This window comes from Petaurus breviceps, unplaced genomic scaffold (assembly GCF_028583685.1).
Source record: "Petaurus breviceps papuanus isolate PSGF00001 unplaced genomic scaffold, PetGlider_PUasm1.0 89893, whole genome shotgun sequence".
NCBI classification, from domain to species: domain Eukaryota; kingdom Metazoa; phylum Chordata; class Mammalia; order Diprotodontia; family Petauridae; genus Petaurus; species Petaurus breviceps.
In genome coordinates this window covers 446,720-465,202 of record NW_027187139.1, presented here as the reverse complement: position 1 = coordinate 465,202, position 18,483 = coordinate 446,720, and the positions used below count along the sequence as shown (strand labels likewise).

The window sequence follows — 18,483 nt, the reverse complement described above, 5'->3', positions numbered from 1 at the left end:
ATCTCTAAGGGAGAAAAAAAAGTGAGTCAAAAACCCTCTGAGAGACCTAATGAGCTTCAGAAGTAAGAGAACTTCTGGAAAAATAGCTTATGCAGTCACCACACAAACACAAGTCTCAAAGGATAGTGTTTTAATTACATGAATAGCATGCAGAAGAGTGGATAGTCAATCAGTAGATGCTCAAGGACAGCCAGAAAGTTCTGTGTTGCTCCTTGCTCTCAGAGCTTAGGGTGGGCAGCAAATGTAGCCTGCTAAACCCGCTAGGCAACGACCTCTCCGTATTTTCTCTGGGCAGCTCTTTCTGCAGGAACAGCGTTGGTAAGTTAGTTTTCTATTTTGCCCTGTGCAGAAAGAAGATTGGAAGAGTTTGTCTTTGTCACCTCGGAATACAGATCAGTTACTCCAAATTCAGCCCCTTATAACTGTGCTTGCAAAAAGGGAATGTGGTATAGTGGGTAGAGCCCTGGAGGGTTCACATTCCAACTAGGATATTGACTAGCTTTGTGACCTTGCTCTGCAAGTCCCAAGTTCCTCATCTTGAAAATCAGGGGATTAGCATAGATGACCTTTAAGGTCCCTTCTAGTTCTAAATCAGACACCTATGATTAATAAGTGATTGATGATTTACTGATTATCGCAATACCCTACTCATAAGATTACTGAAAGACCCAGATAATAACATTGAAAAATCACCTCCCAGCTGATATTTTTCAAAGCCCTTTTCCCCCAACATGCCTTCATGAATCCAGATAGAAGCTACCTCACTGGCCTGATCTCTATTCACTTTTGCCCTTCTGTAATCTTCTCTGGCATATATAGGATGATGTCAGACAGGCTTCTCTGAAGGCCAGAGTTAGGGTTAGAATACTAAAGGCCTACCAAATTCCTTGGTTATCAGGGAATTGATGGAAATTCCCCTGTAGGAATAGGATGCTGCAGTACCTACTCCTAAGAATAGGAATTACAAAGCTTTCTGAACTCATTGGGCTGGATCTTGGCAAAGCAAACCCTGAACCCTGGACTCCCGACGCCAGATTCCATTTCCTTAAATTATACTTTGTCATTCCAGGAGATGGGTAGTTTCATGTGTGGCATAATAGGAAGAAACTGCTCTCAAGGAAGCTGAGTTTGAGAATGGTTACCAGATAGCTGTACTATCCGGATCACACATTAGGCTCTGTAAGCCTGTCCTGTGGAGAATAATTCCAGTTCTTGATGTATAGGATTCTGGGAAGATTGTAGAATCATAGTTTTAAGACTATCAGGGAGAGAAATCCATCTAGTCCCACCTCCTCACTTTGCACAAGAGGAAACAAGCTGAGAGAGATGAAATGGTTTGTTATACTGCAAGTTACTGGCAGAACCAAGGACTGAAACCTATGATTCTTGGAAGCGAGATTAGAAGTTGTTTGATGCAGCATACATGTTAGCACTTCCCCAACAAGGACCAGGCTGAGAACAGTTATATCTTGGTTTATTTTTCTAAAGCAAGGGGCTTAATAGATAAAGAGCTTGATCCTGCTTGGTGTGCTGGTGAGACTTCACAGGGCTCTAGACCTAGAACTGGAAGGAATGTCTGAGGCCATGTAATCTAACTTCCTCATTCTACAGATGAGGAAATTGGGTTTTAGAGGAATTTAGTGATTGACCCAAACTCCCCCAGTTCTTCAATGCTAGGACATAGTAGTCAAGAAACAGTGAAGAGACTTTGGGGGTGGGAATGAAGATATTAAAGAGAGAGAGAGACCTTAACCAGCACACAATTAGAGTGTGGAACAAATCAGGATATTGTGTTGAGCCTTGGGCAGTAGTGGTAAAGGTGGAGACCAGCAGGCCACCTGAATCAGGGAATTCTCCACATTTGAGGACCTGCTGAAAGCAGTTTACATCACTATCCCTTAAGCCTAGTCCTGATCTTTATTATCTTTTTTACCTCAGGCAAGTAATTCAACTTCCTGAACCTCCAGGGGCCTCAATTTTCTCATCTAAATGACCTTCAAGATCCCTTCCAGCTGCAGAGCTATAAACCTAGAAACATGTAAACAGAGAAGAATATGCACATCTAAATGCAGAGTCTGAGGAAAGCTGGTAGTGCCTGGGGGAGGATTATTTCCTCTCTTATCTCCTGGCAAAGTAGGGCCACTTTTTCATTTTTGATCTATTTCTTGCCCTGAGTGCACCTTGCCCCACAACTGCTCTGTCTCTCCTCTTTCTCTCTCTGCATTTCTCCATCTCTATCTCTCTGATCTCTCTATCTGATGTCTCCATCTCTATCTCTCTCTTTTCACTCTCTTTCTCTTTCTACTTTCTACTTTCCACTTTCTCCTCTAAGAAAAGCATGCGAATGAACAATGATGACCTTTACCCAAAGGCTTTAACTTTTCTCATTTAGTATAAGGTTTATGCCCAAGTGGGAAAAAAAATAATCTGGACCCTGTGCTAAGTAGCTGAGATGAAGCAAATCTGAAGGCCATCACTTTTGGCTCTTGTTTTTGCCCAACATCTGCAAGCTTACCCTGGCATGTTGTCCTCTTACCTGGAATAGAGCTGGCCAGGACAAAGTCTTGAGGGGCATCCTCATTCAAAGTCAATTGGTCAGTCTCCCCAGCAGCTACTGCCTCCATCTCTCTTCCAGGTTCCATTTCTTCCCCCTGAGGACTGAATCCTATAGCTTCTTCTGCTGGTTTAGCTATGACATGGGCAGCCAAGAAAAGAAGGCCAAAGAGGAGGCAGAGGCACCTCATGGTTGTACCTAGTTTGGGATTTTTGTTATTACTGAGTAGACAGCAGGTACTCAAGTTATCTCAGCAGTGATGATGGAAAGGGCCCATGGCTATATTTATACAGGTCCTTTAGGTGCAGGGAAGTGACTCAGCTGTTGACATGGGGTGATGATTGAGGGTATCCCTTTGATGTTCCTCTGATCTGTTCCCTTTGACCCTCTTGGTCCATCTGAACTCCAATCAGAATAAACTTGTAAAAACTATTACTCATTCCCCATCTGACTAACTCCTTATCTCCAGATAGAGCCATATCTATGGGCTCTTTATGCTTTCTTCCTGAGACAGAGATGTTGCCTCCCTTACCTTTCTTCCCGAATCCCACATGGTACCTATCTCTTTACCCTGCTTTTATTCTGGAGTCTAAAGTGCTAGAGATCATCGTTATAGTAGTATTCCCCAGAGGGACTAGAAGAGACTGAAGAAAGAGTACTAAATTGTGTACTAGATACTAGTACTAGACACTAAATTAACTTGTCATACAGTACTGACCCTTGATACTGGTCAGGATACTATTCAAACTGGGGAGCTGCCTGCCCATGGCCTCCACATTTCCATCACACCACGACTATTGGAAGCAAAGAAGTTTGGGTGTAGACCTAGAAAGTTGGGGTGAATGTGCCCCCAGGTGGATTGACCTGGGACACAACTGTGGACAAGAATTTTAAAAATAGTGTTTAGGTTGTTAGTGGATGGCATCTGAGATCCCTGGGCACTTCCTTCCCAGCTGCTTTTCATCTCCTTGCTGACTGCTTTTATCTTCTTTAACTGTTTTTCATCCTTGGGCACTCCTTTTACCTGAGGGTGAGACGGAAATATGTGTTTAATAGATGGATTATTTGTTGGAGCCTTCAGGCTCAGAGTGTACCAGAGGCTGAGCTAGAGCAGAGCAAGTTCCTTCATATTGAAGGCTGGAGACCTTGGGGAAATCCTTCAAATTGCCCTGGACTTTAGTTTACTTAGATGAAAAGTAAGATTGTTATACGTGCTAGTTGGCCTTGAAGAATGCTATGAGGACTAAACAAGGTAATTGATGATCAATTATTTTTGATGAGTACAAAGTACTGTGTGTAAGGAACTCAAACTGTACCAGGCTAGTCCTCTTGGAGTCATTTGGGCTGGCTACTTCTGCTTTGTGGAGTTATAGATCAGGCCCCAGTGCCACAGTTTTGGGAGCCTTATCCTCATGAGGAGCGCTCATCAGGTCAAGGCTTCTTCAGGGTCTGATGGAGTGTTCCCTGAGGTTTGGCTTGGGGCTCTAACATTACCAAGTCTGCCTCTGTACTTCCACCTGACTCTCCTCCATATGGTAGAGGTGAGGGGTATGGATAGAGGTCTACACGTGGAGTCAAAAAAACTGGAGTTCAAAATCTGTTTCACACATTTACTAGCTCTGTGACCTTGAGCAAATCACATCTTCTCTAAGACTCACTTTCTTTATCTTTAAAATGGAGATAATACTACTACCTACTTCACAGGGTAGTTATAAATAGCAAATGAGATAACATCCATGCAATCCTTTACAAACTTTAAAATTCTCTATAGATGTTAGCTATTATTATTATTATTCCCACCTTTTTCAGTATCTTCTTTTTGACAACCAGCAGTATCCTCAACTCCTCCCTTCCACCTTACCAAATTCTACCAACCCTTCACCAATCAGATCATGTCTTACCTCCTTGCTAATCCTTGGCAACTTAAGCCCTATGTGGTCTCACCTTTCTCTGATTTTATTGCAGGACTGACAGTCTGGATTCCACCACTCACTCCATACAAATCTTCTATCATCTTCAGTTCACTTAATTTTCCCTGTTGGTCATGTTTCCTAACTAGATTGATGCGTTGTTGAGGACAGAGACCAAGCCTCTCAGTGTACCCAGAACAGAGCAGGGCACAGAAAGGTATTCAGTTACTTGGTGAGCTATTTATCTTTAAGGGGTTATGCTGCAGAAAAATAGTTAGGACAAAATGTTGAGGGACCTATCCTCCTGGCTCTTTTTAGGATCCTCAGAAAATTCTGTGTGCCTTTGACCACATTCAACTCCAGAGTAGCATTGGCTAGGTGTAACATACCTAGAGTAATCCATGGTCTCTCAAATCTTTTCTTGAAGATTTTAAACAGATTATCTATACAACTATACATTGTCTTTCTCTAAGTCACCCTTTGACAACACAGTTTTGGTGGCATTGGCGGACTTCGGGGTGCTGAGAGGGCAATCTCAACTTATAGTCCCTTTTGTCATACTAGAAGCAGTTTTAGACTTAGGAGCCAGGAGCCCTAGGTTTGAGCTCCAACATCCCTTTTACTACTATGTTAAATTGTTCTCATTTGATCTCTCCCAGTTTGAGCGTCTTCATTTGTGAAGGAAAAAAGGGTTAGAACAATGAAGAAATTAAAGATGTTTAGCCTGCAGAAGAGAAGACATAGGGAAAAGATCACAATATCCAAGCCCTTGAAGATTTAGAGTTCCCTATCCAAAATGGCAACATGATTAGATTTTATCTCAGAATCAATTTCACAACTGTGAAGAAGATGAATTGAAAAGAGGATGGAGGAGAATCTATGAAACATATAAAGAAACTTATATAAAAGTCCAGGGGAGAGATGATGAAGTCCTAAATGAGATACTGAGGCTATTAAGTTGAGAAAAGGGAATAGATATCAAAGCTGTTGGTGGTGGGGGGGGCAATGATAAGACCCAGTGTTGGCTCAGGAATGGCTATGTGATTGAGAAAGAGGGAACAATCAAGGATGAATTTTAGGTTGTAAACCCAAATATATGGAAGGATTGTGGTGCCATCCACCAAAATAGGTAAGTCTGGAGAAGGTATGGGTTTGATATAAAATTTTAAAAGTTCCATTTTGGACGTATTTGGCATGAAATGTCTGGCACATCCAGAGAGAAGTACTGAATATACTACTGGTAGTATAAGGATGAAGTTCAGGAGAGAGCTTTAGGCATTGGATGCATAGATTGCATCCAGTATCATTTTTTAAGAGATTATCACAAGAAAGCCTATGGCAACTTTAAGAGATGCTTACATTTCAGGGTGGCAGAAAGATTCTATAAAAAGGAGACTCTTTGAGGAGTCCTAGGGCATTAGACAAGCAGGATATAAACTAAGAATTAGAGACATAAGGGAGAAGTGAGGGCAAAGTGAGGAGGAGAGGATGCCCAAAGATGTCAACTCATTTCGAATGAGCACTGAGGAAAGGGCACTTTGTTTAGGCATTAAAAGATTATTGCTTACCTTGGAGAACATGGTTTGAGTTTAGGGATTTAGGAAGTCAGACTCTGAAGGACTGAGAGAAAAATAAGAGGTATGGAAATGGAGGTAAAAACTTTTATAAACTAAGTTTTTAGGACAAGGAAGACAGAAGTGTTTTCAGATAACAAAAAAAGAGGCAGTATATAAAAAAGATAAAAGAAAAAATGGGACTGATTGAATATGCAAGGTTTTAGAGGAGGCAGGAGAAGATGGTATCAAGAGAACAAGTAAGGGGCGGCCAGGTAGCACAGCAAGTAAGAGCACCGGCTCCAGTGTTGAGAAGACCTGGAGATCGAATCCCGGGCTCAGACACTTAGCACCCACCCAGAAACACCTGGCTGTGTAACCTTGAGCAAGTTACTTAACCCCAATTGCTTAGGGGCTGCCAGGTGGCTCAGCGAGTAAGAGTACCAGCTCCAGTGTTGGGATGACCTGGAGATCGAATCCCGGGCTCAGACACTCAGCACCACACCCAGAAATAACTGGCCGTGTAACCTTGAGCAAGTTACTTAACCCTGATTGCTTAAAAAAAAAAAAATTAAAAAAAAAAAGAGAACAAGTAAAAGGTTGGATTTGGCAACCATTCTCTCAGTTCCGTCCTCTGGGACCCACCAGAAAGAAAAATCTATTCATTCTTCCATGAATGAATTAAAAAGCATTTATTAATCATATTGTGCTAAGTGCTGGGGTAACAAATGGCGAAGCAAAGATGGTTTCTGCTCTTAAGGAATTCACTGAAAGAAACAATACCTAACAGATACAAACCACATAGAAAGGTACAGTGGTCTTCAGGGTTAAGCAGCAAAATAGATGGTAATGCAAAGTCCATTTAATTTCCACTAATAAAATTAGATATGCCTCAACCATTTGGCAGCACAAGATCTTTGATATGAAAAACTTTTTTTCTAGGTCATCAATAGCCGGGGGACTCCAAGACAATTTTTCAAATATTTGAAGTCAGTTATCATGTACCAGCTAAATCTCCTCTTTTCTGGTCTACATACCATGATTCCTTCAACTAATCCTAATATAAAATATTGCCAAGGCCTTAATCTTACCCTGTAAAACTGTCATTTTGTCTGTGGCCTTAGTCTAAGGTAGCAACCAGAAATCAATCAGACTTTACAGGTGTGAGCAATACTTCACTTGCATAAAGTTGAGATTCAACTAAGTTTGGAAAAAAATCTAGCAGTGTCAAGTTTGTCATGGATGGCAATAATTTTAAGGAAGTTACCTGGAGTTTTTCTCTTTAATCTAAAGGATTCCTTAGATCTGCCCTGACTATGGAGGAGGCAAATAATCAGGCAGCTGGGAAACAGGCACAAAATAAATAAATGAGACTTTGGCACATATGTGGATGGGATCTACAAGATCAAAAGAGCATCAAAGCCGCTTTAGGAGGATGGATGACATCAGATCCACCTGTCCCCATGAATTCTTAGGCTTTCCCTTCTTTGTGGGTTGCAGGCTCTGATCCTGCTCCCAGAACTCTGGTATAAATAAGGGATCCGTTTTTCTCTGCTCTCTAGAGACAAGCAGGCTGCTACTATTTCATCAGTGACTCTGTGGCACCAGGAACCCTCAGGCCATGAAGACCTTCTTTCTTCTCATAACTGTTGCCTTCTTGACCATCCAGGTCCAGGCTCAGAACAATGAAGAAGAGATGCTGACTCAGGAAGAGGCTATGGCTGAAAATCAGTTTCCTGAACTCCCTTCCATGGAAACAGAGGGTTCTGACACAGTGGCTTCAGGTGAGATAAAGATAGTAGCATGGAATGGGAAGAGCACCAACCTGAGGGACAGGAAACTTGGGTTCTAGTCCCTAACTGGGTCACTAAGAAGCTACTGGATTTTGAACAAGCCCTCTCCTCATTCTGGGTTTTGTTTTCTTCTTCCTATCAAATGAGGGGATGGAGTAAATTATTTCCAAGGTCCTTTCTAGTTTTGGCATTTTTCCTATGACCTGTGTTGTGAAACTTGCCAGATCTACACTAAGGTCAGACTAATGTCTATGGTAGGTTGCCTCCTAGTCCATGTAAAAAAGTCAAAAGGAAAAAGAAAGAGCTCCACATTATGAAAGAAATTCTTAGGCTATAGAGTTAAATTAAAGTTGGTATATTCAAGAGAAGATAAAGCATAAGTGGGTATGGGTGGAAGGTGTTGGCAAGGTTGGGGCAGTTGGGTTCTGACTGAGGGAACATCAATAACAGGTTGTTTTCATGGAACAAAGGTCAGAGAAGAGTTGGGTCACATTAAGAGGTCATAAAGGTCATTGAAGATGGTCATGAAGGTCATAGGAGGAATACCTATTGTCATTTTATCTCCATAATATATCTATGTCAACTCTCCATTGTCATAACCACCATACCCAGCCCAGGCTCTTATTGCCTGAACTATTATAATAGCCTTTTAATTGGTCCCCTGACTCAGTTCTCCCCCTACTTCAATTTATCCTCCACTCATACCAATTAAGAGGCTATTATAATAGTCCAGGCAATGAGAACCTGACCTGGGTATGGTGGGCACTATTAGCAAGCAAACTCATTGGGCTAGAGTGACGACCCAGGTTCAGGCTTTTCTCTGATATTATTGATCAAGTGACCTTGGGCAAATCATTTGTTAGTTCTTTTTCCCTCCTGTTGTTGGCTAGGGGTACAGCTGAAGTGAGTGGCACACCACAGAATAATATTGTAATGTACATCTGTGCTTAAACTTAGGTGCCTAACACACTGAGGAGTACATCTGGACAGCAAAGTTGGAGAATGATATGGAAGAAGAAAGGAAGGGGCTAGGATGGGACCAGTTGGTGAAGGTTTAAGTGCCAGACATAGTTTATATTTGATTCTTGCCAAACGTAGGGATGCCACAAAAGAAAGCCCCTGGGGATTATAAGTGCCAGGTTGTATTAGCAGCCACACTAGCACACAGGATGGGCTGCTAGCACAGGTTCTTTTGATCTGCTTTTCTAAAGGAAAGATAGCTTTAAAGGGGTTAACAATCTTACTTTAATTAAGAGATTTCATTAACAGAGATAAGTACAGATAAGTAGTCCAAGAAAGAATCCAACACACAGGTCTCCAATTGCCCAAATAGAGTAATAGATACCCAACCACCAGACCAGGCAGCAAGACATCTGGGTTCAGGTACAGCTGGGCGGGGGGTAGGAGTGGTAATTTGTAGACTTGTCTGATTGCAAAATTTATAATGCTGTTTTTAGAAAGGACTTTAATCCTTCCCTTCTAGTGCAGTCCCTGAAATCATACAGGAGGAAACTGAACCCCAAACATGTGAAGTTCTATGCTCCAAGTCACACAATTAAGGGCTGACAGGACTGACAGCCTCTTGGTTTTCATTTTAGACTTGGAGCCTTCACCCTCTCCACTGTGTGTCAGGCAAAGGGTGCATTGGATTGGAGGAGAACCCTCTTTTAACCTTTGTCACACAATTTTGTCCCCCAGTATGAAATGTCTACTATGTTAATTGCCAATATAATCATGTTCTTATATGGGGGCTCTCAGGGCGAGGGTGGTGGTGGAGGTTTATCAGTGTCATAACTATTCAGGTCTCTCTTGGCCAGGTAAGAGGGAAAACAGAGCAGAAGAGAATGTCCTCACTGTGTGAGGTCCCTCAGACTTCCCAGTGACACTCATTGATTCTATTCCTCTTGTTTTTTGTTTGTTTGTTTTTCAGATCCTCAGCAGAGAAAACTCACTTTCTGTTTTTGTAGAAAGTTCTGCTTGTTCCGGGAAAAGCTCTCTGGGTCATGCCGGATTTATGGTGTATCTCACAGACTGTGCTGTATATAACTCAAAGAACATCATGAACCAATTCAAGTGTCTAGTAGAGAATCACTATTAATCCTTGTATGTCCCATTCTATAGTCCAAATACAATTCTAGCATCAAGTTCATGATGTGAGCCTGACTTTTTCATGTCTATATATGTGGGTCCTCCTTTTGACTATTTCTCTTTAATTATCTACAAAAGTGTGCCAATTAAGAGAGTGAACAGTAGCTCCTATGGTGAGTGATATTATGGGATTGTCTAGCCCCCCAGCCATCTGTACACACCTGCCTTTAAGTTATCCTAGCCTACAAATTACCCATCCTCCTAGTTTACTATTAAGTCATTGTATTACTGCACCCACCCCCCACTTTCCTTCATGAAGTCCAGTGGAAGAGAGGAGAGTAGTTCATGACATAGGATACCTATTGTAACCAAGTTCACCTCCATCCATTTCAAGTAGGGCCCTGGAATTTACAAATAAGGAATAAACAGCTCCCCACCCACTTCCACTCCTATTGGGTTCACTATATTCTCTCCATCTATAGATGAAATGTCTTCTTAGTTTACAATTAAATCAGTGAATTTCTACTCATTCCTATCATGCTTCCCATCCGCCACATAAAGCCTAATGAGAATGGAATAGTAAAATAAGACTATAACTTGGCCATGAAGCAGCTCTGGTAACCACACGTGTAAGCACAAGCAAGAGAGCTCTAACCACATTTGGAAGAGCAACATTCTGAAAGGACTCCAGCACGCGGCATGCTGGTCAATGTTTCTTACTAGTCATTTCAACTACGGACTATATCTCCAGGGAGCATTCCTGACCCCCAGAACTACTGACTAGAGTCTACACTGGAGGTACTTTGTGGGTAGTTCTGCTCTTTTATTCATTAAATATATATATACATATATATATATATATCAACTTCATGGAATAATAATAGTAGCTAGTATGGATATGGTGCTTTACAAATATCTCACGTGATCCTTACAACAACATTGGGTCAGAGCAGAGGGTAGGTGCTTTATTATCCCCATTTTTACAGAAGATGCACACTTGCACAGCTTCACACAGTTGATTAGTGTCTAAAGCTAGACTTGAACTCAGTTCTTCCTTATTTGTGGTTCCACATACTACTTACTGTGCCACTTAACTCCTTTTATGTGGAAGGTACTAGTAGAATTATAAATGTAAAAGAGAAATGATCTTTTGTCCTCAAGGAGTTCACAATGAGGTTGGATTAATATAGCATACAATTTATCAACAAGCCCTTATTAAATATTTACTGTGCCAGACACTGTATTAAGCAATGAGGATTTCAAGGAAAAGCAAAACAAGCCCTGGTCTCCAGGAACTTATGCTCTAATGGGGGAGACAATGTATGTAAATCAGAACATAAAAAATAAATAAGGAATAGGTGGAAGGTAACCTTAGAGTTGATGGCCCTAGTACCTGGGGGAGAGGGCTGATGATGAGAAAAAAAAAAACCTTCTGGAGGAGATAAAGGTTGGACTGAGTTTTAAAGCCAGAGGGTTTAATGGTTGGAGGTTAGAAGGGGCAACATTCCAAACATGGGAAATGACTAATACAAAGGAACAGAGAAAGATCAATGTCAGAAACAGCAAGAAGGCAGGGATTGCTAGATTGTAAAGTGTGGAAGGGAGTTAGATGATTGGAAATGTAATAAGTGACCTGGTTGTGAAAGTCATTAAAATTACCAAACAAAGGACTTTATATTTGATCCTGGAGTTTGCTGGGACCCTCTGGAGTCCAAGGTGGAGGATGATATCCAGAGAGCTACACTTTCAGAAAGTCATTTTGGCAACTGAATGGAAAACGGATGGGAGGAAGGAGAGACATGAGGCCCAGAGGCCAACGAAGAGGTTATTGCATAGTCTAGTTGAGAGATGATGTGGTCCTGAACTAGTGTAGTGGCTATGTGAGTGGTGAGAAGAGGGGACTCTGAAAAATGGCCAGACATGTAGCATGGGAACCAGGAGAGGGTAATATCATGAAAATATAGAGTAGAGAGAGGAAATATAGTGTAGAAGATCAAAAGGTGGTTAACAGTGTCAGAGGTTACAGAGAGGTCAAAAAGAATGAAAGTCAAGAAAAGATCATTAGATCTGGAAATTCAGAGATAATTGGTAACTTTGCAAAGGCCCCAGAAAGGATGGAAGCAACATATTCAAAGCTACAAAGGGAAATTCATTCATTTCTTAATTAAACTGAGCTTAGCTGAAATGATTCCCAACAGGTCTCAGACTTCTTAGATTCAGACTGTCTGAGAGGCACCTTAAAGACCACCTTGTAGAAACCACCTCACCCTTTAAAAAAAAGTGTACAGCAAGTATCAAAGCAGGAACTAGACATGAGGTCTCCTTTTTCTCAGGCCAGTGATCTTGTAGGCAGGATGTTAGGATTTAACTTCCCCAGGGGACACAAGCAATGCTGCTAGAGCAGCAGTCCCTGATCTCATGATTCAGGATAAAAAACTGAGCAGGGAGGCAGGGAAGAAGCTGCTAGACAGGGCATTTGAGAGATGTTCCAAATATACTCTGGCTCCAAGCTAGCACTGCCTTCTCTCCTTTAGACAGGGACAGTGGAGATGCAAGGAATGTATGCTTTAGAGTGGTAGTAAAGGTCCCATGACTAAAAGCCTGGCTCCCCCTTCTCCCTGGAGTGCTGCTCCACTGTCGACCTCCTGAGCTGAATCTTGTAGAGAAGAGTCCTGAAGAGGCATTTCCCCCTCCCTAGAGCATCCTGGTCCCTGTCTCAGAAGCCTTGAAGACCCCTTCTTAGCTCATGGGGTAGGATCTCTATTTTCAAACTAATCTTCCTATGGACCATTCCCTCCACCCCCACTCCCCAAATCATCACCCCAGGTTTCCTGGCCATGGACCAGTCACTTTTTTTCTCCTCTTCTGAAAGGCCAACCCTCTCATCCTCCACTTCCACTATTATGATGCTGGGGTGGAGACAAAGAATTGTCAGGGCAGAGAATGCCCCCAAGCCAACTCCTCTTTTTCTCGACTACCTAACATCTGTGCTGCTTCCTTTATCTGGTAAAGTTATATGGTCCCAACCCCACTTTCAACATCCTGTCACTCCATCCCCATCCCAACACAGCTCTACTCTGCTTTCTTCCTTAGAGATGTGCAGCTGTTGTACTCATTCTCCCCTCATCAATTAAATTTTCCCTCCCCGGGCTAATTTCTTGCCCTTCAGCAAATATTCCCCTTATGGTAAAACTCCAATCATCCTGTTCTGGCTTTGGATTCTGAAGCTGTCCCTCAAAGAACTATTAGAAAAGGTGAATTACAAAAGAACTGGAAGAGGAACCAGAAACTAAGGGCTCTATTGGTCCAAGGGAAGGAAGGATCATTTCTGGACGAGGTATGAGGGAAGGAGGCTTCATGAAGAAGATGACATGTGAACCGGTTCTTAAAAGAATGAGAAGGAAATGGACACATAGAACTGGAAAGGACATTATGGGCAGAGGAAACAGTATGAGCAAACAGATAGGAAAGCCCTGGACTACTGTAGCTTCAGCAAAGTACAGGGCTCAAACAACAGAATCAGGCTCTGACCTACAAAGCTATCAATAATTTGGAGACATCTCTAGGACTCCATTTCCTATAAAACCATGTGCCTATTGGCTCAGGTGACTGTGTCATGGGAAGATGATAGAAGGGTTCTAGGATGGGAATGAGCATTTTTATAGCACCTGCTGTATGCCAGACACTGTGTGGAAAGGTTTGACAAATATTATCTCATTTGATCCTCACAACAACCCTGAGGTGAAGGCGATATTCTTATCTCCATTTTCAGTTGAGAAAACTAAGGCAGGCAGAGATTAAATGACTTACCCAGGGTCACATGACTAGTGTCTGAGGCTTGATTTGAACTCAGGGCTTCCTGAATCTAGACCAGAGGTGGAGAATGTACAGCCCCTGCTCTAGTCCCAGCACTCTGTCCACCATGCCACCAGCTGCTTCTCACAGGATCATAGAATCATAGGATTATAGATTTAGACCTAGAAGGGACTTTAACTCATTAGATCCTCACAACACCCTGACAGGCAGTTGCTATTATTTTGCAGATGAGGAAACTGAGGCAAAGAGAGGTTAGTGACTTGCATAGGATCACATTAGTAGTAGCCTGAGGCTGGATTTTAATTTGTGCCTTTCTGACTCCAGGCCCAATACTCTACTCTGTCACTTTTGTCTGGAAAGCCTTCTTCATTCCATTTGCAAGGTGGAATCCCTGAAGGCTGAAATTATTCTCTCTGAGGTCACCAATGTCATTTTTATTGTTCAGTTCTGTGGCTTTATTTTTCAGTCCTCATTAATCTTGACTTCTCTGTGCTTGCTGACATTGTTGATCACCCCTCTCCTTCTGGATACTCTCTCCTCCTTGAATTTTCATAACACTGCTCTGTTCCTATCTACCACATCCTTTGCCAGTCCATCCCCTATACCTATAGGTATTCTAGGCTTCTGTCCCAGGGTCGTCTCCTCTTTTTTGTCTTGTCACTCTTGGTGACAGTAGTTCTTATGGATTACACTATCACGATGACTCCCAAACCTATCTCTCCAGCCCTCATCTGTCTCTGTGCTCTAGTTACATTTTTTACTATTTTCTTGCTATCTACACCTGGACATTCTACTCAACACAGAATTCATTATCTTACCCTTTATACTCATTCCCTACTTTTGTCAAAGTCACTACAATCTTTCTAGTAACCATGGTTTCCAAAGCAGGAGTAATCTCACTTCCCCAATCCCTAATCCCCATAAGTAAACAGTTGCTAGATCTTTCACTGCTATCTTTTCAGCATCTCTTATCTGCAGAACCTCCTTTCTAGCCATATCACCTCAAGCCCTAGCTAGACCCTAGTTATCTTTCACCTGGACTATGGCAGTAGCCTGCCAAGTGGTCTCTAGGCATCCAATCTCTTGTTTATCCTCCAATATGGGTCGGAGTATGCCGCTTTTCTGCTCCAGAAGTTTCAGTGGCTGCTACCCTTTACTTTTTGACCAAGTACAAACTTCTCTATTTGGCCCTGAAAGTTGTTCAGAGCCCAGCTCCAGCCTCAATTTCCAGACTGGTTCCCTCTAACTCACCCCTCATGTTTTCTACCCTCCAGGCAGATTGGCTGGCCTATTTGCTATTTCCAACTCCAGTCCCTGCATCTTTCAACTGGTTGTTTGTTCCCCACCCCTGGATTGTTCTCCCTCTTCTTCTGTCTCCTGGAACATCTAGCTCCCTTCAAGGTTCAACTCAAGGACATCTTCCTTCAAAGAGCCTTTCTTGATTCCCTCAATTGTTAGTGCCCTTCCCTATTCTCAGCCATTGTGTGTTTATTTTATATGTTTCTTTTGTTCATTGGTGAATATACTATGCCCCCAGAAGCTTCTCGAGGGCAGGGACTGTCTCACTTTTGTCTTTATATCTCCAGCACTTAGGTGCTTCATAAACGCTAGCTTTGTGACTCAGGATTTGGTTCAGCTTCAGTTTCTGCTTTTATCCAATTGAAGTTTGGACCAAATGACCTCTGAAGACCCTCCCAGCTCCCAACCCTAGGATCCTATCTGCATTTGCCTCCATCACAGATATGTTGTGAAGTGTTTCATAAACCTTCAAGCACCAAAGAAATATTAACTTGTATGAGTATATGAAGAGATACATAAAATGACAGCTGTTTTCTTTTTTTTAAGCACAGAGTAGGGGCGTCTAAGTGACACAGTGAAAAGAGCACCAGCCCTGGAGTCAGGAGGACCTGAGTTCAAATCCAGCCTCAGCCTCTTAACATAAAAACTAGCCATGTGACCTTGGGCAAGTCACTTAACCCCAATTGCCCTCCAAAAAGCAAAAAAAAAAAAAAAAGCACAGAGTAGGGACTGATGTGTGCTTTAAAAAGTAAATAAATAAATAAAAGACTCCAAGAGGGGTGAACATGAACCAAAGCAGCCTTCCTTCCCTTTCTTCCCCTTCCCTCTCTTCCCCTTCCCTTTCCTCTCCTTTATAGGCCAACATTTAACTTAAGAACCCGCCTGCACAATTACATCACAGACACGGATCTTAATGCTAACAAGGATGGTGTTTAATGACAATACGGTAGGGAAGAGTTGACTGTTAGGGAGCAGACACCTGCTGGCAGCTGGTGGGCAGTCATCTACATCTGCAGCAGAGGAGTTTGCTGCCGCAGGAGCCCCATCGACTTTCAGCATAACCACAACGATGTTGGCAGAAACAACTGCAGGCAGTCAGCCCCCTGGTCCGACCTAGAGCGAGAGATTTTCAGTTACTTTCCACTATCATAGGATACCTCTAAGCAGCACTGGAATTTGATTCACACAATTGCCCCCCTCCCCATTGCCAAAGGCTTATCATCCCAACAGAACAGTCACAGAACTATATGGGGTGGGTCCAGACAATGGCCATGGGAGTGAGGGTGATGCTGATGAAGACAAAGATGGGCTCACATTCACACCTCTCCAGTGTTCTAGGGTATTTATCCTCTCCTTCCAATGCCCCTAGAGGAACCCAGGTGCCTCCACCACCTTGACTCTTGATTTTCTCCCTCCCTAATCCCCATAACTAAACAGTTGATAAATCTTTCACTGTTATCTTTTCAGCATCTCTTGTCTGCAGAACCTCCTTTCTAGCCATACCACCTCAACCCCTAGCTAGACCCTAATTATCTTTCACCTGGACCATGGCAGTAGCCTGCTAAGTGGTCTCTAGGCATGTAGGATAATCCCAGTCCTTCTGTAGACCAACGTATGGTTAGACTACAATAGGCCTGGCAAATTGTCTGGTTTTCAAGCTGCTAAGAGAGCTGCTACAGTGGTAAGATTGCTGGTGAAGGACTCCTATGTATGAGGTGCAGAAGGCTTTTGGAGTGAATGGCCAAGTCTGAGACTGAGTGCACCAGAACATGGGTTTCCTAACTCCAAGGTCAGCTCTTTCTCCACTGCACTTTGCCACTCCTGAGGAAGGATTGCCACATGTTTGATACCTTTGAAAGTGACTAAGAAAAAATCAGGAAAGGAACACTGCCCTCAGCCATTGGGGAGAAAGGTCGGGAGCCCTGGGATGCAGCAGTACATGTCAGTCCTTTTCCCTAAAAGTCTTGGATATGAGAATATCTGAAGCTTTGGGTGATTATCCTAAAGAAAGGAAGCCATTGGACAAGCAGTTCAATACTCCCTGGGGAGCAAGTGGAGGGTTGGGGCTCAGGAGGTCAAGAAATTGTGAAGTACTCTGGGGTTGGGCTGGAGGATAGGTGAAAGAGGTTAACCTCAAACAGCACACACCCTCATTTTTGCCACAAAGCAGAGGACCATGTAAACTTGATTCCCGTCCTAAGTGGGCATCACCTGGGTGAGTGTAGGTGAAAACAAATTACCCAGGACCATTGCTTCACTTGAGAATTTGCTACAAGCTCTGCTCCCAGAGCACCAGGCACCCTTTACTGATAAATATAGAGGCTGTTGGAAGGTGGTAGGTGTTGATCCTGATAGTATGAAGTTTAGGACTTCTATCTGACCCTGAAGAGATAGGGCCACTAGCTTGCTTCCTGAAAGGGACCTCAGAAAAGTCACTAAGAAGATATCTCCTTTCCCCAACTCTGAAGTGGCATCTCATTTCATCCTTTCCTTGCTTTCTGTTGAAGCACACAAATGAACAAGCAGGAAAGTATCCTTGCAAAAGAGGTTCAACTTTTCTCTTAAAGTGTGAAATTTGCTATCTAGCAAAGAAAAACTACAATTGTGGACAAAGCAGAGAGAAAGGGATAGAGTTACAAATCATCATTCCACGGTGGTGGCAGAAGCCTCTCAGCCTAGATGAATGATAGGCAGCATGACACAGTGGAAAGAATCCTGTCTCTAGAATCAGAGGTCCTGGGTTTAAATCTCACCTCTGAACTATCTGTGAACTATCACAATCCCTAGGGGCCTAAATTTCCTGATTTATAAAATGAGGGGGGTTGGATTTGATCCAAGGTCCCTTCTAGCTCTAAAATCAGTGACCCTGTATGTGAATACCTTACAAACCTGTTCACTCTTCACTTTCTTAGACCTGATCATCCCCATGTCTAAAATCTCCCAACGTGCAGTAGATGCAATATCCTCTTACCAAAAGTATGACTTGGCAGGAAGAATTTTTGTGGGCCATCAGAATTCACTTTCACTTGAGTCTGTTTGGCATCTTCAGCCTGAGAATTGAGTGCTGTGTCTTCTGCTGGCTTCTCAGCTGTAGTCCGGGCAGCCAAGAAAAGAAGGGCAAAGAGGAGACAGAGAGACTTCATGATTGCAGCTTGACTGGAACTTTGTTGTCACTGAAGTTCAGCAGATACTGAGGTCCTCTGAACACTGCCAATGGAAAGAGCCCATGGTTATATTTATAGAGGATCCTCAACCTCAGATTCTCAGAGAGGAGGGAGTCCTGTCCCTTTGAAGTTCCTTTGATCTATTCCCACTGCCCTTCTCAGTCTAACTGGGCTTTATTCAGGATGTATGTGTGATAATCCCTCTCACTTCCCATTTGTCTGATTCCTTATCTCAATATGGAGGTACTTCTATGGGCTCTTTGTTCTTTCTAAACTGGACACAGGTGCATCCTCTTTTCATGAAAT

The 18,483-nt window shown here is 42.7% G+C and overlaps 1 protein-coding gene and 1 long non-coding RNA gene across 2 annotated transcripts in view; one reads left to right on the top strand and one right to left on the bottom strand.

The window, feature by feature from the left end:
• LOC138176539 (uncharacterized) overlaps nt 1–9,756 on the top strand; it is a 100,340-nt gene extending 90,584 nt beyond the window's left edge. The window contains exons 2-3 of the long non-coding RNA XR_011172328.1: nt 7,687–7,801; nt 9,741–9,756. This is a non-coding gene — a long non-coding RNA (uncharacterized lncRNA). The remainder of the gene's footprint in view (nt 1–7,686; nt 7,802–9,740) is intronic.
• Nucleotides 9,757–15,923: 6,167 nt separating this feature from the next.
• Nucleotides 15,924–18,253, bottom strand: LOC138176537 (defensin-A4-like). The gene is made up of 2 exons (XM_069107320.1): nt 17,985–18,253; nt 15,924–16,126 (listed from the first exon to the last, which is right to left on the bottom strand). Exons 1-2 carry the CDS (start codon nt 18,154–18,156, stop codon nt 16,014–16,016), a joined length of 285 nt encoding a protein of 94 aa, XP_068963421.1. The 5' UTR covers nt 18,157–18,253; the 3' UTR covers nt 15,924–16,013.
• Between the last annotated feature and the right edge of the window lie 230 nt (nt 18,254–18,483).